Source organism: Lissotriton vulgaris, chromosome 9, assembly GCF_964263255.1.
Source record: "Lissotriton vulgaris chromosome 9, aLisVul1.2, whole genome shotgun sequence".
NCBI classification, from domain to species: Eukaryota; Metazoa; Chordata; class Amphibia; order Caudata; family Salamandridae; genus Lissotriton; species Lissotriton vulgaris.
Window position 1 is genome coordinate 458,943,067 of NC_141697.1, and position 25,866 is coordinate 458,968,932.

The 25,866-nt window shown below is 37.4% G+C and overlaps 1 protein-coding gene across 1 annotated transcript; it reads right to left on the reverse strand.

The window, feature by feature from the left end:
* Positions 1-180: 180 nt before the first annotated feature.
* On the reverse strand, positions 181-23,654 carry LOC147690272 (uncharacterized). Its single transcript, XM_086937910.1, has one exon. The coding sequence runs from the start codon at positions 23,627-23,629 to the stop codon at positions 3,368-3,370; it is 20,262 nt and encodes a 6,753-aa protein (XP_086794036.1). The 5' UTR covers positions 23,630-23,654; the 3' UTR covers positions 181-3,367.
* Positions 23,655-25,866: the final 2,212 nt, after the last annotated feature.

Genomic DNA, 25,866 nt, shown 5'->3' on the forward strand with positions numbered 1-25,866 from the left:
TGTAACAAAACTGGTAGCAATGCTAAAGCGGAAGAAGTGCTTCTAATTGCTAGCAGCCCCCCTCCAAACCTGTCCGGTTGAATTCCCAGTCTGGCCCTGCTCCTGTGTGTGACATAATGTCTTTGTTTTCCTGAATATAATTTGCTGTTGTACAATAATAAAAAGGAATCAATATCTTGAAATATTTTACTGTTTATTTTCTATACAGAGTATACTCATTTGATATTACATGTCGAGTGTTAAAATAAAATTATGAAAGCAAAGCACATCATAGATTTTAACATTTGGCAATACTGAGAGAAGTAGCCCTCTCCCAAATGCTAACAATTATTTACAAGTTTTATAACGGAAATATTGTAAAACATAATTATGACCTCATTTTCCCGGGAACATCTGCATACTTATTATATTCACACGTAAAAGCGATATCAAGTTGTCTCATGTCAGGTGTGAGTATTTCAGCCATTTATAATTTTTGCCTTTCTGGTACTTTTCTAAATTTTGGACCATAAGCAAGTTCCATAGTTCAAAGCAAACACTGAAGAACAAATGAGCAGGAATGCCTGGCACTGGACAACTTGAAAAAAATAGAATACAAAAATAATTGTTCCATTTAGATGCGTAAAATTCACATTATTGCATATATGTGCTTTCTATAGAGTTTAGTCAGCAACTAGAATCATATAAATTCCTATTTATCAACAGGTACATATATGTGCATTCTCTATAACGGGTTGTCCTTGAAAAACGTAAAGGTTTGACCACAGCCTAGCTTGTGCAAAAATAGAAAAATAATTACATTGCAAGCAATACTAAGTTTTGTGGGTTCCCTTAATAGTCTCAGGTGGTAGTGTGGGTTTCCATGTCTTTGGTTACTGTATTTACAAAAAGGTATGATTCACAGTACTGTAGTGAAAGCTTGGATTTTGACCGGAGTGCCACTTATGGCATCCATACCAGAAAATGTAAATTATTACTACCAGTCAGTCCCTAAAATCACAGCAGAGCAGGGATTTTAGGCAGAATGGCCAGGCACTTCACTTTGCGTTTTTAATGATGCAGTTGCTGATCTACACTCCACTTGTTATATCCACCACACCAAACCTTGCTATGCACGACTCTCTTGTGTGAGCCCTGGATTCTTTAATGAGTTCACATTCCAGTGGCCCTGATGAAGCAACTGGGAGGCTACCTTCTTGCCTGAACAGTTTCACACACACTCCCAAGTCCATATGTAATAAGGTGTAGAGTTCCAAGGCATTGCTTGATTCGCAACATATTTGGCAGACAAATCTACATTCAGGTGCTTACGTGAATTTTCTGTTTGGGTTACAGACGAGTCATAGAGCCAAAATGGAAAGCGCTAGGAACTTTTAGACCTCTACTGTAGTGCGAGCTTCCCCACACTGCCCGCCAGTATGCACTGCGTGTTGTCTGGGGGGCTAGAAGGTACATCAGTCCCCAGGCTAATTCATTCTGTGGCCTCTCGGATGAGACTTTTGACTTATATTCCAATTACTTTCCATTTCCATGGTGCTATTTTCTCATGTGGTGACAACTGTGCACCAGCACCTGGACTGAAACCGATACATGCCTTTCACATCAGCCAACCAGTAAGGCAATAGGCGGTAACCATATTTTGTCCCTACCCATCCTGTTGGAATTTGAAGTATTTATCCAGATGTGAAAAGCTTTAGGATGCACAGCTGGCCAGTTCAGAAGAGAAAGTAGGCTAGCCACACTGCCTCAATTCCATGAAGAGTGAGGTACAGAGCACACCTGGGTGATATATTCCCACTACAGTGCATGGTCATTGGCTGCATCCTTAAAAACAAGATAGTATATACACCTGACCGCTCTGACTGGAATCGTCTACATTGCTGTGACCACCTGGACTGCAATAACTGTCCATCGCAGTGACTGCCTTAACTGGAATAATTGTCCATTGCTGCATCTGCTGGGACTGGAATTAGTATCCATTCTTAGATGGACAAGTTGAAATCCGTGTTACACTGATTGCAAAGGTCAAACTCACTCTACATTGACAGAATGGACAATACATCGGTGGGTGGAGACGAGAGACATACATTAGGTGTGAGGAACTATTAGATCCATTTTTGTCTTTCAGGCCCCGGAGTGTTTAAAATAGATGGGATAAACAGCAATTAGCATTATGCACAGAAACATTTTTTGGGGGGAAAGTTTTCAGATTTGAAATTGGACTATTTGAAATTGGTGGGATTGTGTTTCTTTTGTGTCCCTGCCTATGCCTTTACCTACTCACAGTGTTAACAAAGGCTCATGTATGAGGCAGCCAACATAAATAGGAGCACTATCATTCAAACCCATTCCACTCAGCACATGTAGACAAAGCGATCTGAGGCAGGAGGGCTGAGCGGGCTAGTGTATTCATCTGATCATTCAATGTGGAGATGTGTGATGGAGGGCTCTAAGAGGCATCAAGTTTAGTTCTAACTGTGTTGTGTAGGGCTAGCAGGATTGAAGTCTTAGAAGAAGAAGCATGTTTTGGTCTACATTATACCAGTCTCCTCATTCCCACCCTCAAGGCTGCCTTCACTTGCTAAATCAGGGATTCTTAGGGACAAGTCCACAGTGGAAATTACACCAAGATTTCAGACATACATAGCAAAATATTAGTAATTGTGGACAGAGCTGTTCCAACAAGGTTTTTCCAGTGGCGTCAAGCTCCACTTGCTGTACTCCAGCATTGTTATCAATGGCTGTTGACAAAGACCTCAGAGGAAAACTGCTTCTTTGTTGAATGCTAACCAGCATAAACAATATGCATACTTCACTGAGCCCGTTGGCAAACAGGTACTTCTTGCTTTTTAAGAAATAGAAGAAAGAAAATGTTTTATTCATAAATACAAACATAATTTTAAAATTTGCCAAACAACTTGTTTTCTTAAAAATGGCATTAGCACCCTGGTCTCTTAGGCACTACACACTTTCTAAAACAGTTTTTAATATAGTGATCAGACTTTTCAAAGCCATTAATGATAAATTCTTATAGATATATCTATGTGTGATAGAAGGTGATTTATAATCAATTGCCCCCAAATAAGTAAAGGGAAGTGCTCTATTCGCCTAAACCAGAGCAAGTTTGTAAAGCAGAGGATCGATAAATGGATGTCCTGGAAAGAAACAATTATAAAGTATTCATTCCAATTAAAAAGTATAAATATGTACTTCATATGGTTGTGTTTAGCATTCTTTTTACCAATGTGTTAACAATGAACATGTATCGTATTCTATAAACATAATATACTTTCACTCTCAAAGTTTTTTGTCATCCATTTTGTAACGCTGCAGATTTTACCTGCGTATTACTCAATCATTTGTTCTCTTAATCCTTATCAGCAGATTTGTCTTCTTTCCATAATGAGGAAAAACCTATTTTTGGGAATCTAAACCACCCTGGGAGTTTAGAAGGTTCATTGTCTGATCTCCCCTGCATTTCTGTTTTTTTGGAGGATGCGTCTTCGATCGTAGTGTTAGATTCTTGTTTCACATCATCCATAGAAGTCGGAAAGACAATAGATGGAGATTGGAATTTAAATTTGAAGGGGGATTTATGACTTCCGCCTATGTTTCCCTTGGGCTCTTGCATTTCTTTTTTTTTGTCTGAGAGTGTAGCTGCAACTTTGTTTTCAGTAAATTGATTCTCCAGTGTTTCACTAGGTTGAAAAGCAATATCCTCCAGTATTTGGTCCCTTGATGTCTTTATTTTAAAAGCACATGTTTTTAATTTTGTAACATTCATATTAGATATATTATCAGAAGGACTGTTTATATCAGCTGCACCTCCTAATTCATGACCTGCATCTCTTTCATTTTTCACATCTTCACTTTTACACAACATACTGTATTCTTTTCCAAAAGAAAAATTAAGAGTAACCTCTGGACTCGGTTCTTCTGAACTAATATTATCAGAAGAGGACAGTTTGATTTTTGTTATTTTCCTTCTGAACTTTGTTGTATTTATTTCAGTATCTGTCGGAGTCTCCATGAAAAACATATTTTCTGAAGATTGGAGTTCATAGGATGAGAATTTATGATCAATAGCAGCTGTCAATGTGTCTGAAATAACATGTTTTGCTTCCCTGCTTTCTATGTGACAATCAGCTTCATCGATGATGTTTTTAGTAGCTAAATCAGTTGACATTAATATACATTTATCAAATTTGATTAAATCTTCTGTATCTTTAGTCTCCGGTTCTTTTAAACCATTTCCACACTGCTCTGCCAATGCTACATTTTTACACTCTAAAATAAACCCTTTCTTGTCTTCTTTTGATTTGATAATAGGTAAACAAGACAAATTAGGTTCATCTCTCCATGTTTGCTTTTGATATTTAATAATTTCACCACTTGCAAAGGCCGGAATATCTCTTTGTGATGTTAATGCTCCAGCCTGTTCAATTACTGTTCTAGAAGTATCATTGACACCTACTTCTTCAGTTGGCATTGATGAACTTTTCATTTCCAATCTTTCTTTTGAAATTAACTTTGCTGTCTTGTGGTTTTGATCAATAGGCCAGATGTTAGTCAATGTTATGTCAAAACTAGACATTGCAGCCTTTACTTCAATGTCTATCCATTTCTCAGGAGTTGTCTCAATATCAGAAGAAGAGATTTGATCATCTATCTCTTTATTGACATTATCATCAGATGAGGGTGAGCATTCATTTTGCTCTTTTGTGTTTTCTTTCAGCAGTACTGCATCCTCCACTACGTGTGAAGAAGTTATTCCGAATGGCAGTAATTTAAATTTGTGAAACTTGACTGAACCATCGAAATCTAGAATCTCAGTTTCTGTGGAGTTTTTTGTAACCTCTATGGGGAATTCTACATTCTTCATCTTGGCGTCGACTTGTTGAAGAACTTCATTAGATATTTTGATGCCTATAGGAGTTGTTTTGATTTCATCATTTCGTGTTTCAATATGTGCCTTATTTAGTTCTTCCATTTTTAGAAATGTATTGTCAGTTTCCAACTTTAATATTTTGGTGAGTTCAGCCATTGTTTCTGAGGCATCATCAACAACAGTTTTTTCAATAAGCATCCCAAGACATTCTGAGTCTGCTTTTTCCCCTGGGATGCAGATTGCAGTTTCTGGCTCCTGTTCACTGGGCCTTATTTCAGTCAATTCTGAATCATGAAGAGAAATACCTTTCTCCGATTTGTCCAAGTCAGTGATGGAAACCTGTGTTGGTAAAATATCACATACATTATATTTGCTTCGCACACCAATTGATGTATCATCAGCATGTATTTTTTCATCAGTCATTTGATCTTTTACTTCCATGTGCACACCTTTTAATAATATGGTGCTTATCCTAGCAGTCTCTGACACATGGTCCTCAATAAGTGGGTCTTGTTGGGCGGTGCTGCTAATAGTGTCTACAGCTTCCTTCATAGTCAATGAATCCTTTAAGGACAATTCAAATCTCACCGTCTTGGCATTTGAAGTATCTGGTTCTTTCAGAATTTCCTCAAGACTAACTTCATCAATCACAATTTTCTCTTCTGCATCCTTTTCACTATCCTTTACATCAACTTCTTTCAGCTCTTCTGTTTTTGACAATTCAACTTCTTCCTTTGCCAACGATATTGGTGCTTCTCGACTCCTTTCTTTTGTTACAACGTTTTCAACGGTTGAACTTTTCATTCTAATTCTTTTCTTTTTGCTCTTTTTTGCCTTCACTTCAGTTTCTACAAGTTTCTCCACAGGTGTTTCAGTATCTGGAGACAACATTTCAGTCTCTAGAACTTTATTCACATTATCCTCAGGAGAAGGTGAGAATTCATTTTGCCCTTCCTTACTTTCCTCCAGAGATTCTGCGTCATCCAATATTTGCGAAGAATTGATTCTGAAAGATGGTAATGTAAGTTTGTGAGGTCTCAATGAAAGGTCGTATTCTAGAATCTCAGATTCTCTGGAGGTCTCTGTAACATCTCCTTGAGATTCTATATTTTCAATCAATGCATCAACTTGTTTAAGAACTTCCATTGGCATTTTAATGTCTATAGAAGTTGTTTCAGTGTCATCATATGGTGTTTCAATGTGCGCTTTATCAAGTTCTTCTATTTTTAGAGATGGAATGACAGTTTCCATCTTTGATGTTTTGATGAGTTCAGCCGTTGTGTCAGAGAAACCATCAACAGTTTTTGCTTCAGAAAGCTTCAGATGACATTCAGAGTCTGCTGTTTCCTTTGAAATGTAGTTGGCAGTTTCTTGCTCATCTTTACTGGGCCTTATTTCAGTTAATTTTTCATCACAAAGAGAAATGCCTTTCTCCCATTTGTCCAAGTCATTGATGGAAACCTTGGTTGTTGAAAGATCACACACATCACCTTTGACATGCACACTAATATCAGTTGATGTATTGCCAGCTGCTAATATTCCACCACTCATTTGATCTTCATCTTCTATCTGCACATATTCTACTTTTACCAAACTTATCCTAGCATTCTCTGAGATATGGTCCTTATTAGGTAGCTCATGTTGGACGGGACTGCTGGTAGTTTCTGCTATAGAGCCACCATCTACATCGTCTTTCATAGCTAAAGAATCTTCTAAAGACAATTCAACTCTTTCAGTCTGGACGCTCGAAGTATCTTGTTCTTCTAAAATTTCCATTGCATTTACTTCTTTTATCAAAATGGGTGTTACTTCATCCTTTTCCTGTACATCAACTTCTTTTAGCTCTTCGGGTTTTGTCAATTCAACTTCTTCCTTTGACAAAGATACTGTTACTTCTCCACTCCTTTCTTTTGTTACAACTTTTTCAAAAGTGTACCTTTTCATTAAGATGGATTTATTTTTGTCCTTTGCTGCCTTCACTTCAGTTTCTACAGATTTCATAAAAGGTGTTTCGATATCTGAACATGAGATTTCAACATCTAGGACTTTATTTACATTATCCACAGGTGAAAGTAAGAATTCCTTTTCCTCTGCCTTGTGTTCTTTCAGAGCTTCCGCATCCTCCAGTATTTGCGAAGAAATTATTCCAAATGATGGTAGTTTAAATTTGTGTAGTTTCACTGAACGGTCAAATTCTAGAATCTCAGTTTCTCTGGAGTACTCTGTAATGCCTCCTGGAATATCTATATTTCCCAACTTGTCATCAACTTGTTTAAGAACTTCCTCTGATATTTTGATGTCCATGGAAGGTGTTCCAATTTCATTATCAGGTGTTTTAATGTGAGCTATCTCAAGTTCTACTACTTGTAGAGATGGAATGCCAGTTTCCATCTTTGATGTTGTGGTTAGTTTTGCCACTGTCTCAGACAAAGCGTCAACAGTTGTTGCTTCAGTAAGCATACCATGAACTTCTGAGTCTGTTTTCTCCTCTGGAATGTAAATTGTACTTTTTAGCTCTTGTACACTGGGGCTCATTTCAGTTAATTCTGCATCACAAAGAGAAATACTTTTCTCCCATTTGTCCAAGTTATAGACGAAATACTTGGTTGTCGAAAGATCACACACAACAGCTTTGCCTGGTCCACTACCATAATTCGATATAGCATCAGCTGTAATTTTTCTGAAGGACATTTGAACTTTATCTTCCGGCTTTACATCTTCTGCTTTAATTGTGCTCATTCTAGCATTCTCTGAGTCCTGCTCCTCAATAGGTGGCTCTTGTTCAGTGGCATTGCTGGTAGTGTCTGCTATATATCCACTATCTACGTCTTCTTTCATAGCTAAACAACCTTCTAAGGAGAATTCAACTTTTATCATCTGGAATTGCACCGTATCTGGTACTTTCAGAAGTTCAGTTGCATTACCTTCTTTAATAAAAATGTTAATTCCTGCACCATTTACACTATCCTGTACATCATTTTCTTTCAGCTCTTCAGTTTTTGTCAGTTCAGCTTTTCCTTCCTTTGGCAAAGATATTGGTGCTTCTCGAATCCTTTGTTTTGTTACAACTTTTTCAATGGTTGACTTTTTCATTCTAAATGTTTTCTTTTTTTTCTTTTTTGCCTTCACTTCAGTTTCTACATGTTTTTCCAATGCTGTTTCGATATCTGGAGATGACATTTCAGTCTCTAGAACTTTTTTCACATTATCCTCAAGGGAAGGTGAGAATTCCTTAAGCTCTTCCTTCCTTTCCTCAGGAGCTTCCGCATTGTCCTGTATTTGCAAAGAACTTATTCCGGAAGATGGTAATGTACGTTTGTGAGGTTTTAATGAAATGTCATATTCTCGACGCTCAGAATATCTGGAGGACTCTGTAACATCTTCTTGAGATTTTATATTTTCCATTAATGCATCAACTTGTTTAAGAACATCCTTTGATATTTTAATATCTATGGCAGTTGTTTCAATTTCATCATAAGGTGTTTCAATGTGCGCTTTCTCATGTTTTTCCATTTTTAGAGATGGAATGCCAATCTCCATCTTTGATGTTTTGGTTAGTTTAGCCGCTGTCTCAGTTAAAGCTTCAACAGTTGTTGCTTCAGTAAGCATGCCATGAAATTCTGAGTCTGTTTTTTCTTCTGGAATGTAGATTGCAGTTTTTAGCTCTTGTACACTGGACTTGAATACAGTTAATTCGGCATCTCTAAGAGAAATACCTTTCTCCCATTTGTCTAAGTCATTGATGGAATCCTCGGTTGTCGAAAAATCACGCACATCACCTTTGCCTGGCACACTACTATCATTTGATGTATCATCAAGTACAATTTTTCCACCAGTCATTTGATCTTTATCTTCTAGCTGCAGATCTTCCACTTTTATTGTGCTAATTATAGCATTCTCTGACACATGCTCCTCAGTAGGCTGCTCTTGTTGAGTGGCAGTGCTGGTAGTATCTGCTATAGATCCACTATCTACATGTTCTTTCATAGCCAAACTATTTTCTAAGGAGAATTCAACTTTTTCCGGCTGGACGTGCAAAGTATCTGGCAGTTTCAGAATTTCTGTTGCATTAACTTCTTCAATCAAAATATGTATTGCTGCATCATTTACAGTATCCTGTACATCAACCTCTTTCAGCCCTTCAGTTTTTGCCAATTTAACTGTTCCTTCCTTTGGCAACGATATTGGTGCTTTTCGACTCCTTTCTTTTGTTACAACTTTTTCAATGATTGACCTTTTCATTTTAATTGTTTTCTTTTTGCTCTTTTTTGCCTTAAGTTCAGTTTCTTCAGGTTCCTTCAAAGATGTTTTGATATCTGGAGGTGACATTTCAGTCTCTGGAACTTTATTTACATTTTCCTCAGGAGAAGGTGAGAATTCCTTTTGCCGCTCCTTACTGTACTCCAGAGCTTCTGCATCCTCCAGTATTTGCGAAGAAGTTATTCTGAATGATGATAATGTAAATTTGTGAGGTTTTAATGAAATGTCATATTCTAGAAGCTCAGATTCTGTGGAGGACTCAGTAACATCTCCTTTAGATTCAATATCTTTCATTAATGCATCTACTTGTTCAAGAACTTCCTTTGATATTTTAATGTCTATAGAAGAAGTTTCAATGTCATCACGAGGTGTTTCAATGTGTGTTTTGTCAAGTTCTTCTATTTTTAGAGATGGAATACCAGTCTCAGATAAAGCATCAACAGTTGTGGCTTCAGTAAGCATCCCATGACATTCTGAGTCTCTTTTTCCTTCTTGAATGGTGATTGCAGTTTCTAGCTCTTGTACATTGGACCTCAATACAGTTAATTCTGCATCACTAAGAGAAATACCTTTCTCCCATTTGTCCAAGTCATTAATGGAATCCTCGGTTGTCGAAACATCACTCACATCACCTTTACCTGGCACACTACTATCAGTTGATACATCATCAGCTACCATTATTCCACCAGGAATTTTATCTTTATCTTCCAGCTGCACATCTTCCACCTTTATTGTGCTTATTCTAGCATTCTCTGACACATGCTCCTCAAGAGGTGGCTCTTGTTGAGTGGCAGTGCTCATAGTGTCTGCTCTAGATCCATTTTCTACATCTTCTTTTATAGTCAAACAATCTTCTAAGGAGAAGTCAACTTTTACCATCTGAACGTGTAAAGTATCTGGTAGTTTTAGAATTTCCGTTGCATTAACTTCTTTAATCAAAATATTAATTCCTGCATCATTTACACTATCCTTTTCAACAACTTCTTTCAGCTCTTCAGTTTTTGCCAATTCCTCTGTTCCTTCCTTTGGCAATGATATTGGTGCTTCTCGACTCCTTTCTTTTGTTACAACTTTTTCAATGGTTGACCTTTTCATTTTTATTGTTTTCTTTTTGCTCTTTTTTGCCATGACTTCAGTTTCTACATGTTTCTCCAAAGGTGTTTTGGTATCTGGAGATGACATTTCACTATCTGGAACTTTATTTACATTTTCGTCAGGAGAAGGTGAGAATTCCTTTTGTCGTTCCTTGCTTTCCTCCAGAGCTTCTGCATCCTTCAGTATTTGCGAAGAAGTTATTCTGAATGATGATAATGTATGCTTGTGAGGTTTCAATGAAATGTCATATTCTAGAAGCTCAGATTCTGTGGAGAACTCTGTAACATCTTCTTGAGATTCTATATTTTCCAACAATGCATCAACTTGTTTAAGAACTTCCTTTGATATTTTAACATCTATAGAAGTTGCTTCAATGTCATCATATGGTGTTTCAATGAGCGCTTTATCAAGTTCTTCTATTTTTAGAGATGGAATGACAGTTTCCATCTTTGATGTTTTGCTTAGTTTAGCCGCTGTCTCAGATAAAGCATCAACAGTTGTTGCTTCAGTAAGCACCCTCTGAAATGCTGAGTCTGTTTTTTCTTCTGGAATGTAGATTTCAGTTTCTAGCTCTTGTGCACTTGGCCTCATTTCAGTTAATTCTGCATCACAAAGAGAAAAACCTTCCTCACATTTGTCCAACTCATTGATGGAATCCTCAGTTCTCGAAAGATCACACACATCACCTTTGCCTGGCACACTACTATCAGTTGACATATCATCAGCTGCAATTTTTCCGCCAGTCATTTGATCTTTATCTTCCACCTGCACATCTCCCACTTTTATTGTGCTTATTATAGCATTCTCTGACACATGCTCCTCAGTAGGTGGCTCTTGTTGAGTGGCTGTACTGGTAGTATCTGCTATAGATCCACTATGTACATCTTCTTTCATAGCCAAACAATCTTCTAAGGAGAATTCAACTTTTAGCGTCTGGCTATGCAAAGTATCTGGTACTTTCAGAATTTCTGTTGCATTAACTTGTTCAATCAAAATGTTCATACCTGCATCATTTACACTATCCTGTAAAACAACTTCTTTCAGCTCTTCAGTTTTTGCCAATTCAACTTTTCCTTCCGTTGGCAAAGATATTGGTGCTTCTCGATTCCTTTCTTTTGTTTCAATTTTTTCAATGGTTGACCTTTCCATTCTAATCGTTTTCTTTTTGCTCTTTTTTGCCTTCACTTCAGTTTCTACATGTTTCTCCAAAGGTGTTTCGATATCTGGAGATGACATTTCAGTCTCTAAAACTTTATTCACATTATCCTCAGGAGAAGGTGAGAATTCCTTTTGCCCTTCCTTATTTTCCTCCAGAGATTCCGCATCCTCCAGTATTTGCGAAGAAGTGATTCCGAATGATGGTAATGTAAGTTTGTGAGGTTTCAATGAAATGCCATATTCTAGAAGCGCAGAATCTCTGGATAACTCTGTAACATCTCCTTGAGATTCTATATTTTCCATTAACGCATCAACTTGTTTAAGAACTTCATTTGATATTTTAATGTCTATAGAAGTTGTTTCAATGTCATCATATGGTGTTTCAATGTGCGCTTTATCAAGTGCTTCTATTTTTAGAGATGGATGGACAGTTTCTATCTTTGATGTTTTGCTTAGTTTAGCCGCTGTCTCAGATAAAGCATCAACAGTTGTTGCTTCAGTTAGCACCCCCTGAAATGCTGAGTCTGTTTTTTCTTCTGGAATGTAAATTGCAGTTTCTTGCTCTTGTACAATGGGCCTCATGTCACTTAATTCTGCATCGCAAAGAGAAATACCTTTCTCCCATTTTTTCAAGTCATGGACGGAATCCCCAGTTTTCGAAAGAATACACACAACAGCTTTGCCTGGCCCACTACTGTAATTTGATATAGCATCAGCTGCAATTTTTCCGACAGACATTTGATCTTTATCTTCTAGCTGCACATCTTCCACTTTTATTGTGCTTCTTGTAGCATTCTCCGACACATGCTGCTCAGTAAGCCGCTCTTGTTGAGTTGCAGTGCTAGTAGTATCTGCTATAGATCCACTATCTTCATCTACTTTCATAGCCAAACAATCTTCTAAAGCGAATTCAACTTTTACCGGCTGGACGTGCAAAGTATCTGGTACTTTCAGAATTTCCATTGCATTAACTTCTTCAATCAAAATGTTCATTCCTGTATCATTTACACTATCCTGTTCAACAACTTCTTTCAGCTCTTCAGTTTTTGTCAATTCAACTTTTCCCTCATTTGGCAAAGATATTGGTGCTTCTCGATTCCTTTCTTTTGTTACAACTTTTTCAGTTGTTGACCTTTTCATTCTAATTGTTTTCTTTTTGCTCTTTTTTGCCTTCACTTCAGTTTCCACATGTTTCTCCACTGTTGTTTCGACATCTGGAGATGACAATTCAGTCTCTAGAACTTTATTCACATTATCCGGAGGAGAAGGTGAGAATTCCTTTTGCCTTTCCTTGCTTTCCTCCAGAGCATTCGCATCCTCCAGTATTTGTAAAGAAGTTATTCCGAATGATAGTAATGTAAGCTTATGAGGTTTCAATGAAATGCCATATTCTAGAAGCGCAGAATCTCTGGATGACTCTGTAACATCTCCCTGAGATTCTATATTTTCCATTAACGCATCAACTTGTTTAAGAACTTCATTTGATATTTTAATGTCTATGGAAGTTGTTTCAATTTCATGATATGGCGTTTCAATGTGCGCTTTCACAAGTTCTTCCATTTTTAGAGATGGAATACCAGTCTGCATTGTTGATGTTTTGGTTAGTTTAGCCGCTGTCTCAGTTAAAGCATCAACAGTTGTGGCTTCAGTAAGCATCCCATGACATTCTGAGTCTCTTTTTCCTTCTGGAATGGTGATTGCAGTTTCTAGCTCTTGTGCATTGGACCTCAATACAGTTAATTGTGCATCACTAAGAGAAATACCTTTCTCCCATTTGTCCAAGTCATTAATGGAATCCTCGGTTGTCGAAAGATGACACACATCACCTTTGCCTGGCACATTACTATCAGTTGAAACATCATCAGCTGCCATTATTCCACCAGGAATTTGATCTTTATCTTCCAGCTGCACATCTTCCACTTTTATTGTGCTTATTCTAGCATTCTCTGACACATGCTCCTCAATAGGTGGCTCTTGTTGAGTGGCAGTGCTCATAGTGTCTGCTCTAGATCCATTATCTACATCTTCTTTTATAGTCAAACAATCTTCTAAGGAGAAGTCAACTTTTACCATCTGAACGTGCAAAGTATCTGGTAGTTTTAGAATTTCCGTTGCATTAACTTCTTCAATCAAAATATTAATTCCTGCATCATTTACACTATCCTGTTCAACAACTTCTTTCAGCTCTTCAGTTTTTGAAAATTCATCTGTTCCTTCCTTTGGCAATGATATTGGTGCTTCTCGACTCCTTTCTTTTGTTACAACTTCTTCAATGGTTGACCTTTTCATTTTAATTGTTTTCTTTTTGCTCTTTTTTGCCATGACTTCAGTTTCTACATGTTTCTCCAAAGGTGTTTTGATATCTGGAGATGACATTTCACTATCTGGAACTTTATTTACATTTTCGTCAGGAGAAGGTGAGAATTCCTTTTGTCGTTCCTTGCTTTCCTCCAGAGCTTCAGCATCCTCCAGTATTTGCGAAGAAGTTATTCTGAATGATGATAATGTATGTTTGTGAGGTTTCAATGAAATGTCATATTCTAGAAGCTCAGATTCTGTGGAGAACTCTGTAACATCTCCATGAGATTCTATATTTTCCAACAATGCATCAACTTGTTTAAGAACTTCCTTTGATATTTTATTATCTATAGAAGTTGCTTCAATGCCATCATATGGTGTTTTAATGAGCGCTTTATCAAGTTCTTCTATTTTTAGAGATGGAATGACAGTTTCCATCTTTGATGTTTTACTTAGTTTAGCCGCTGTCTCAGATAAAGCTTCAACAGTTGTTGCTTCAGTAAGCACCCTCTGAAATGCTGAGTCTGTTTTTTCTTCTGGAATGTAGATTTCAGTTTCTAGCTCTTGTGCACTTGGCCTCATTTCAGTTAATTCTGCATCACAAAGAGAAAAACCTTCCTCACATTTGTCCAACTCATTGATGGAATCCTCAGTTCTCGAAAGATCACACACATCACCTTTGCCTGGCACACTACTATCAGTTGACATATCATCAGCTGCAATTTTTCCGCCAGTCATTTGATCTTTATCTTCCACCTGCACATCTCCCACTTTTATTGTGCTTATTATAGCATTCTCTGACACATGCTCCTCAGTAGGTGGCTCTTGTTGAGTGGCTGTACTGGTAGTATCTGCTATAGATCCACTATCTACATCTTCTTTCATAGCCAAACAATCTTCTAAGGAGAATTCAACTTTTAGCGTCTGGCTATGCAAAGTATCTAGTACTTTCAGAATTTCTGTTGTATTAACTTGTTCAATCAAAATGTTCATACCTGCATCATTTACACTATCCTGTAAAACAACTTCTTTCAGCTCTTCAGTTTTTGCCAATTCAACTTTTCCTTCCGTTGGCAAAGATATTGGTGCTTCTCGATTCCTTTCTTTTGTTTCAACTTTTTCAATGGTTGACCTGTCCATTCTAATCATTTTCTTTTTGCTCTTTTTTGCCTTCACTTCAGTTTCTACATGTTTCTCCAAAGGTGTTTCGATATCTGGAGATGACATTTCAGTCTCTAGAACTTTATTTACATTATCCTCAGGAGAAGGTGAGAATTCCTTTTGCCCTTCCTTATTTTCCTCCAGAGATTCTGCATCCTCCAGTATTTGCGAAGAAGTGGTTCCGAATGATGGTAATGTAAGTTTGTGAGGTTTCAATGAAATGCCATATTCTAGAAGCGCAGAATCTCTGGACGACTCTGTAACATCTCCTTGAGATTCTATATTTTCCATTAACGCATCAACTTGTTTAAGAACTTCATTTGATATTTTAATGTCTATAGGAGTTGTTTCAATGTCATCATATGGTGTTTCAATGTGCGCTTTATCAAGTTCTTCTATTTTTAGAGATGGATGGACAGTTTCTATCTTTGATGTTTTGCTTAGTTTAGCCGCTGTCTCAGATAAAGCATCAACAGTTGTTGCTTCAGTTAGCACCCCCTGAAATGCTGAGTCTGTTTTTTCTTCTGGAATGTAGATTGCAGTTTCTTGCTCTTGTACAATGGGCCTCATGTCACTTAATTCTGCATCGCAAAGAGAAATACCTTTCTCCCATTTTTTCAAGTCATGGACGGAATCCTCAGTTGTCGAAAGAATACACACAACAGCTTTGCCTGGCCCACTACTATAATTTGATATAGCATCAGCTGCAATTTTTCCGACAGACATTTGATCTTTATCTTCTAGCTGCACATCTTCCACTTTTATTGTGCTTCTTGTAGCATTCTCTGACACATGCTGCTCAGTAAGCCGCTCTTGTTGAGTTGCAGTGCTAGTAGTATCTGCTATCGATCCACTATCTACATCTTCTTTCATAGCCAAACAATCTTCTAAGGCGAATTCAACTTTTACCGGCTGGACGTGCAAAGTATCTAGTACTTTCAGAATTTCCGTTGCATTAACTTCTTCAATCAAAATGTTCATTCCTGTATCATTTACACTATCCTGTTCAACAACTTCTTTCAGCTCTTCAGTTTTTGCCAATTCAACTTTTCCCTCATTTGGCAAAGATATTGGTGCTTCTCGATTCCTTTCTTTTGTTACAACTTTTCCAGTTGTTGACCTTTTCATTCTAATTGTTTTCTTTTTGCTCTTTTTTGCCTTCACTTCAGTTTCCACATGTTTCTCCACTGTTGTTTTGACATCTGGAGATGACAATTCAGTCTCTAGAACTTTATTCACATTATCCGGAGGAGAAGGTGAGAATTCCTTTTGCCCTTCCTTGCTTTCCTCCAGAGCATTCGCATCCTCCAGTATTTGTAAAGAAGTTATTCCGAATGATAGTAATGTAAGTTTATGAGGTTTCAATGAAATGCCATATTCTAGAAGCTCAGAATCTCTGGATGACTCTGTAACATCTCCCTGAGATTCTATATTTTCCATTAACGCATCAACTTGTTTAAGAACTTCATTTGATAATTTTATGTCTATGGAAGTTGTTTCAATTTCATTATATGGCGTTTCAATGTGCGCTTTCACAAGTTCTTCCATTTTTAGAGATGGAATACCAGTCTGCATTGTTGATGTTTTGGTTAGTTTAGCCGCTGTCTCAGTTAAAGCATCAACAGTTGTGGCTTCAGTAAGCATCCCATGACATTCTGAGTCTCTTTTTCCTTCTGGAATGGTGATTGCAGTTTCTAGCTCTTGTGCATTGGACCTCAATACAGTTAATTGTGCATCACTAAGAGAAATACCTTTCTCCCATTTGTCCAAGTCATTAATGGAATCCTCGGTTGTCGAAAGATGACACACATCACCTTTGTCTGGCACATTACTATCAGTTGAAACATCATCAGCTGCCATTATTCCACCAGGAATTTGATCTTTATCTTCCAGCTGCACATCTTCCACTTTTATTGTGCTTATTCTAGCATTCTCTGACACACGCTCCTCAATAGGTGGCTCTTGTTGAGTGGCAGTGCTCATAGTGTCTGCTCTAGATCCATTATCTACATCTTCTTTTATAGTCAAACAATCTTCTAAGGAGAAGTCAACTTTTACCATCTGAACGTGCAAAGTATCTGGTAGTTTTAGAATTTCCGTTGCATTAACTTCTTCAATCAAAATATTAATTCCTGCATCATTTACACTATCCTGTTCAACAACTTCTTTCAGCTCTTCAGTTTTTGACAATTCATCTGTTTCTTCCTTTGGCAATGATATTGGTGCTTCTCGACTCCTTTCTTTTGTTACAACTTTTTCAATGGTTGACCTTTTCATTTTAATTGTTTTCTTTTTGCTCTTTTTTGCCATGACTTCAGTTTCTACATGTTTCTCCAAAGGTGTTTTGATATCTGGAGATGACATTTCACTATCTGGAACTTTATTTACATTTTCGTCAGGAGAAGGTGAGAATTCCTTTTGTCGTTCCTTGCTTTCCTCCAGAGCTTCAGCATCCTCCAGTATTTGCGAAGAAGTTATTCTGAATGATGATAATGTATTTTTGTGAGGTTTCAATGAAATGTCATATTCTAGAAGCTCAGATTCTGTGGAGAACTCTCTGACATCTCCTTGAGATTCTATATTTTCCAACAATGCATCAACTTGTTTAAGAACTTCCTTTGATATTTTAACATCTATAGAAGTTGCTTCAATGCCATCATATGGTGTTTTAATGAGCGCTTTATCAAGTTCTTCTATTTTTAGAGATGGAACGACAGTTTCCATCTTTGATGTTTTGCTTAGTTTAGCCGCTGTCTCAGATAAAGCATCAACAGTTGTTGCTTCAGTAACCACCCTCTGAAATGCTGAGTTTGTTTTTTCTTCTGGAATGTAGATTTCAGTTTCTAGCTCTTGTGCACTTGGCCTCATTTCAGTTAATTCTGCATCACAAAGAGAAAAACCTTCCTCACATTTGTCCAACTCATTGATGGAATCCTCAGTTCTCGAAAGATCACACACATCACCTTTGCCTGGCACACTACTATCAGTTGACATATCATCAGCTGCAATTTTTCCGCCAGTCATTTGATCTTTATCTTCCACCTGCACATCTCCCACTTTTATTGTGCTTATTATAGCATTCTCTGACACATGCTCCTCAGTAGGTGGCTCTTGTTGAGTGGCTGTACTGGTAGTATCTGCTATAGATCCACTATCTACATCTTCTTTCATAGCCAAACAATCTTCTAAGGAGAATTCAACTTTTAGCGTCTGGCTATGAAAAGTATCTAGTACTTTCAGAATTTCTGTTGTATTAACTTGTTCAATCAAAATGTTCATACCTGCATCATTTACACTATCCTGTAAAACAACTTCTTTCAGCTCTTCAGTTTTTGCCAATTCAACTTTTCCTTCCGTTGGCAAAGATATTGGTGCTTCTCGATTCCTTTCTTTTGTTTCAACTTTTTCAATGGTTGACCTTTCCATTCTAATCGTTTTCTTTTTGCTCTTTTTTGCCTTCACTTCAGTTTCTACATGTTTCTCCAAAGGTGTTTCGATATCTGGAGATGACATTTCAGTCTCTAGAACTTTATTCACATTATCCTCAGGAGAAGGTGAGAATTCCTTTTGCCCTTCCTTATTTTCCTCCAGAGATTCTGCATCCTCCAGTATTTGCGAAGAAGTGATTCCGAATGATGGTAATGTAAGTTTGTGAGGTTTCAATGAAATGCCATATTCTAGAAGCGCAGAATCTCTGGATGACTCTGTAACATCTCCCGGAGATTCTATATTTTCCATTAACGCATCAACTTGTTTAAGAACTTCATTTGATATTTTAATGTCTATTGAAGTTGTTTCAATGTCATCATATGGTGTTTTAATGTGCGCTTTATCAAGTTCTTCTATTTTTAGAGATGGACGGACAGTTTCTATCGTTGATGTTTTGCTTAGTTTAGCCGCTGTGTCAGATAAAGCATCAACAGTTGTTGCTTCAGTAAGCACCCCCTGAAATGCTGAGTCTGTTTTTTCTTCTGGAATGTAGATTGCAGTTTCTTGCTCTTGTACAATGGGCCTCATGTCACTTAATTCTGCATCGCAAAGAGAAATACCTTTCTCCCATTTTTTCAAGTCATGGACGGAATCCTCAGTTGTCGAAAGATCACACACAACAGCTTTGCCTGGCCCACTACTGTAATTTGATATAGCATCAGCTGCAATTTTTCCGACAGACATTTGATCTTTATCTTCTAGCTGCACATCTTCCACTTTTATTGTGCTTCTTGTAGCATTCTCTGACACATGCTGCTCAGTAAGCCGCTCTTGTTGAGTGGCAGTGCTAGTAGTATCTGCTATAGATCCAGTATCTACATCTTCTTTCATAGCCCAACAATCTTCTAAAGCGAATTCAACTTTTACCGGCTGGACGTGCAAAGTATCTGGTACTTTCAGAATTTCCATTGCATTAACTTCTTCAATGAAAATGTTCATTCTTGTATCATTTACACTATCCTGTTCAACAACTTCTTTCAGCTCTTCAGTTTTTGCCAATTCAACTTTTCCCTCATTTGGCAAAGATATTGGTGCTTCTTGATTCCTTTCTTTTGTTACAACTTTTTCAATGGTTGACCTTTTCATTTTAATTGTTTTCTTTTTGCTCTTTTTTGCCATGACTTCAGTTTCTACATGTTTCTCCAAAGGTGTTTTGATATCTGGAGATGACATTTCACTATCTGTAACTTTATTTACATTTTCGTCAGGAGAAGGTGAGAATTCCTTTTGTCGTTCCTTGCTTTCCTCCAGAGCTTCCGCATCCTCCAGTATTTGCGAAGAAGTTATTCTGAATGATGATAATGTATGTTTGTGAGGTTTCAATGAAATGTCATATTCTAGAAGCTCAGATTCTGTGGAGAACTCTGTAACATCTCCTTGAGATTCTATATTTTCCAACAATGCATCAACTTGTTTAAGAACTTCCTTTGATATTTTAACATCTATAGAAGTTGCTTCAATGTCATCATATGGTTTTTCAATGAGCGCTTTATCAAGTTCTTCTATTTTTAGAGATGGAATTACAGTTTCCATCTTTGATGTTTTGCTTAGTTTAGCCGCTGTCTCAGATAAAGCATCAACAGTTGTTGCTTCAGTAAGCACCCTCTGAAATGCTGAGTCTGCTTTTTCTTCTGGAATGTAGATTTCAGTTTCTAGCTCTTGTGCACTTGGCCTCATTTTATTTAATTCTGCATCACAAAGAGAAAAACCTTCCTCATATTTGTCCAACTCATTGATGGAATCCTCAGTCCTCGAAAGATCACACACATCACCTTTGCCTGGCACACTACTATCAGTTGATATATCATCAGCTGCAATTTTTCCGCCAGTCATTTGATCTTTATCTTCCACCTGCACATCTCCCACTTTTATTGTGCTTATTATAGCATTCTCTGACACATGCTCCTCAGTAGGTGGCTCTTGTTGAGTGGCTGTACTGGTAGTATCTTCTATAGATCCACTATCTACATCTTCTTTCATAGCCAAACAATCTTCTAAGGAGAATTCAACTTTTAGCGTCTGGCTATGCAAAATATCTGGTACTTTCAGAATTTCTGTTGCATTAACTTGTTCAATCAAAATTTTCAAACCTGCATCATTTACACTATCCTCTAAAACAACTTCTTTCAGCTCTTCAGTTTTTGCCAATTCAACTTTTCTTTCCTTTGGCAAAGATATTGGTGCTTCTCGATTACTTTCTTTTGTTTCAGCTTTTTCAATGGTTGACCTTTCCATTCTAATCGTTTTCTTTTTGCTCTTTTTTGCCTTCACTTCAGTTTCTACATGTTTCTCCAAAGGTGTTTCGATATCTGGAGATGACATTTCAGTCTCTAGAACTTTATTCACATTATCCTCAGGAGAAGGTGAGAATTCCTTTTGCCCTTCCTTATTTTCCTCCAGAGATTCTGCATCCTCCAGTATTTGCGAAGAAGTGATTCCGAATGATGGTAATGTAAGTTTGTGAGGTTTCAATGAAATGTCATATTCTAGAAGCTCAGAATCTCTGGATGACTCTGTAACATCTCCTTGAGATTCAATTTTTTTCATTAACCCATCAACTTGTTTAAGAACTTCATTTGATATTTTAATGTCTATAGAAGTTGTTTCAATGTCATCATCTGGTATTTCAATGTGCGCTTTATCAAGTTCTTCTATTTTTAGAGATGGATGGACAGTTTCTATCTTTGATGTTTTGCTTAGTTTAGCCGCTGTCTCAGATAAAGCATCAACAGTTGTTGCTTCAGTAAGCACCCCCTGAAATGCTGAGTCTGTTTTTTCTTCTGGAATGTAGATTGCAGTTTCTTGCTCTTGTACAATGGGCCTCATGTCACTTAATTCTGCATCGCAAAGAGAAATACCTTTTTCCCATTTTTTCAAGTCATGGACGGAATCCTCAGTTGTCGAAAGATCACACACAACAGCTTTGCCTGGCCCACTACTGTAATTTGATATAGCATCAGCTGCAATTTTTCCGACAGACATTTGATCTTTATCTTCTAGCTGCACATCTTCCACTTTTATTGTGCTTCTTGTAGCATTCTCTGACACATGCTGCTCAGTAAGCCGCTCTTGTTGAGTGGCAGTGCTAGTAGTATCTGCTATAGATCCAGTATCTACATCTTCTTTCATAGCCCAACAATCTTCTAAAGCGAATTCAACTTTTACCGGCTGGACGTGCAAAGTATCTGGTACTTTCAGAATTTCCATTGCATTAACTTCTTCAATGAAAATGTTCATTCCTGTATCATTTACACTATCCTGTTCAACAACTTCTTTCAGCTCTTCAGTTTTTGCCAATTCAACTTTTCCCTCGTTTGGCAAAGATATTGGTGCTTCTCGATTCCTTTCTTTTGTTACAACTTTTTCAGTTGTTGACCTTTTCATTCTAATTGTTTTCTTTTTGCTCTTTTTTGCCTTCACTTCAGTTTCTACATGTTTCTCCAATGTTGTTTCGACATCTGGAGATGACAATTCAGTCTCTATAACTTTATTCACATTATCCGGAGGAGAAGGTGAGAATTCCTTTTGCCCTTCCTTGCTTTCCTCCAGAGCATTCGCATCCTCCAGTATTTGTAAAGAAGTTATTCCGAATGATGGTAATGTACGTTTATGAGGTTTCAATGAAATGCCATATTCTAGAAGCGCAGAATCTCTGGATGACTCTGTAACATCTCCCTGAGATTCTATATTTTCCATTAACGCATCAACTTGTTTAAGAACTTCATTTGATATTTTAATGTCTATGGAAGTTGTTTCAATTTTGTGATATGGCGTTTCATTGTGCGCTTTCACAAGTTCTTCCATTTTTACAGATGGAATACCAGTCTGCATTGTTGATGTTTTGGTTAGTTTAGCCGCTGTCTCAGTTAAAGCATCAACAGTTGTGGCTTCAGTAAGCATCCCATGACATTCTGAGTCTCTTTTTCCTTCTGGAATGGTGATTGCAGTTTCTAGCTCTTGTACATTGGACCTCAATACAGTTAATTCTGCATCACTAAGAGAAATACCTTTCTCCCATTTGTCCAAGTCATTAATGGAATCCTCGGTTGTCGAAAGATCACACACATCACCTTTGCCTGGCATATTACTATCAGTTGAAACATCATCAGCTGTCATTACTCCACCAGGAATTTGATCTTTATCTTCCAGCTGCACATCTTCCACTTTTATTGTGCTTATTCTAGCATTCTCTGACACACGATCCTCAATAGGTGGCTCTTGTTGAGTGGCAGTGCTCATAGTGTCTGCTCTAGTCCCATTATCTACATCTTCTTTTATAGTCAAACAATCTTCTAAGGAGAGGTCAACTTTTACCATCTGAACGTGCAAAGTATCTGGTAGTTTTAGAATTTCCGTTGCATTAACTTCTTCAATCAAAATATTAATTCCTGCATCATTTACACTATCCTGTTCAACAACTTCTTTCAGCTCTTCAGTTTTTGACAATTCATCTGTTCCTTCCTTTGGCAATGATATTGGTGCTTCTCGACTCCTTTCTTTTGTTACAACTTTTTCAATGGTTGACCTTTTCATTTTAATTGTTTTCTTTTTGCTCTTTTTTGCCATGACTTCAGTTTCTACATGTTTCTCCAAAGGTGTTTTGATATCTGGAGATGACATTTCACTATCTGGAACTTTATTTACATTTTCGTCAGGAGAAGGTGAGAATTCCTTTTGTCGTTCCATGCTTTCCTCCAGAGCTTCCGCATCCTCCAGTATTTGCGAAGAAGTTATTCTGAATGATGATAATGTATGTTTGTGGGGTTTCAATGAAATGTCATATTCTAGAAGCTCAGATTCTGTGGAGAACTCTGTAACATCTCCTTGAGATTCTATATTTTCCAACAATGCATCAACTTGTTTAAGAACTTCCTTTGATATTTTAACATCTATAGAAGTTGCTTCAATGTCATCATATGGTTTTTCAATGAGCGCTTTATCAAGTTCTTCTATTTTTAGAGATGGAATTACAGTTTCCATCTTTGATGTTTTGCTTAGTTTAGCCGCTGTCTCAGATAAAGCATCAACAGTTGTTGCTTCAGTAAGCACCCTCTGAAATGCTGAGTCTGTTTTTTCTTCTGGAATGTAGATTTCAGTTTCTAGCTCTTGTGCACTTGGCCTCATTTTATTTAATTCTGCATCACAAAGAGAAAAACCTTCCTCATATTTGTCCAACTCATTGATGGAATCCTCAGTCCTCGAAAGATCACACACATCACCTTTGCCTGGCACACTACTATCAGTTGATATATCATCAGCTGCAATTTTTCCGCCAGTCATTTGATCTTTATCTTCCACCTGCACATCTCCCACTTTTATTGTGCTTATTATAGCATTCTCTGACACATGCTCCTCAGTAGGTGGCTCTTGTTGAGTGGCTGTACTGGTAGTATCTTCTATAGATCCACTATCTACATCTTCTTTCATAGCCAAACAATCTTCTAAGGAGAATTCAACTTTTAGCGTCTGGCTATGCAAAATATCTGGTACTTTCAGAATTTCTGTTGCATTAACTTGTTCAATCAAAATTTTCAAACCTGCATCATTTACACTATCCTCTAAAACAACTTCTTTCAGCTCTTCAGTTTTTGCCAATTCAACTTTTCTTTCCTTTGGCAAAGATATTGGTGCTTCTCGATTACTTTCTTTTGTTTCAGCTTTTTCAATGGTTGACCTTTCCATTCTAATCGTTTTCTTTTTGCTCTTTTTTGCCTTCACTTCAGTTTCTACATGTTTCTCCAAAGGTGTTTCGATATCTGGAGATGACATTTCAGTCTCTAGAACTTTATTCACATTATCCTCAGGAGAAGGTGAGAATTCCTTTTGCCCTTCCTTATTTTCCTCCAGAGATTCTGCATCCTCCAGTATTTGCGAAGAAGTGATTCCGAATGATGGTAATGTAAGTTTGTGAGGTTTCAATGAAATGTCATATTCTAGAAGCTCAGAATCTCTGGATGACTCTGTAACATCTCCTTGAGATTCAATTTTTTTCATTAACCCATCAACTTGTTTAAGAACTTCATTTGATATTTTAATGTCTATAGAAGTTGTTTCAATGTCATCATATGGTATTTCAATGTGCGCTTTATCAAGTTCTTCTATTTTTAGAGATGGATGGACAGTTTCTATCTTTGATGTTTTGCTTAGTTTAGCCGCTGTCTCGGATAAAGCATCAACAGTTGTTGCTTCAGTAAGCACCCTCTGAAATGCTGAGTCTGTTTTTTCTTCTGGAATGTAGATTGCAGTTTCTAGCTCTTGTACAATGGGCCTCATGTCACTTAATTCTGCATCACAAAGAGACATACCTTTCTCCCATTTTTCCAAGTCATGGACGGAATCCTCAGTTGTCGAAAGATCAAACACAACAGCTTTGCCAGGCCCACTACTGTAATTTGATATAGCATCAGCTGCAATTTTTCCGACAGACATTTGATCTTTATCTTCTAGCTGCACATCTTCCACTTTTATTGTGCTTCTTGTAGCATTCTCTGACACATGCTGCTCAGTAAGCCACTCTTGTTGAGTGACAGTGCTAGTAGTATTTGCTATAGATCCAGTATCTACATCTTCTTTCATAGCCAAACAATCTTCTAAAGCGAATTCAACTTTTACCGGCTGGACGTGCAAAGTATCTGGTACTTTCAGAATTTCCGTTGCATTAACTTCTTCAATCAAAATGTTCATTCCTGTATCATTTACACTATCCTGTTCAACACCTTCTTTTAGCTCTTCAGTTTTTGCCAATTCAACTTTTCCCTCATTTGGCAAAGATATTGGTGCTTCTCGACTCCTTTCTTTTGTTACAACTTTTTCAGTTGTTGACCTTTTCATTCTAATTGTTTTCTTTTTGCTCTTTTTTGCCTTCACTTCAGTTTCCACATGTTTCTCCAATGTTGTTTCGACATCTGGAGATGACAATTCAGTCTCTAGAACTTTATTCACATTAACCTGAGGAGAAGGTGAGAATTCCTTTTGCCCTTCCTTGCTTTCCTCCAGAGAATTTGCATCCTCCAGTATTTGTAAAGAAGTTATTCCGAATGATGGTAATGTAAGTTTGTGAGGTTTCAAGCAAATGCCATATTCTAGAAGCTCAGAATCTCTGGATGACTCTGTAACATCTCCCTGAGATTCTATATTTTCCATTAACGCATCAACTTGTTTAAGAACTTCATTTGATATTTTAATGTGTATAGAAGTTGTTTCAATTTCATCATATGGCGTTTCAATGTGCGCTTTTACAAGTTCCTCCATTTTTAGAGATGGAATACCAGTCTCCATTGTTGATGTTTTGGTTAGTTTAGCCGCTGTCTCAGTTAAAGCATCAACAGTTGTGGCTTCAGTAAGCATCCCATGACATTCTGAGTCTCTTTTTCCTTCTGGAATGGTGATTGCAGTTTCTAGCTCTTGTACATTGGACCTCAATACAGTTAATTCTGCATCACTAAGAGAAATACCTTTCTCCCATTTGTCCAAGTCATTAATGGAATCCTCGGTTGTCGAAAGATCACACACATCAC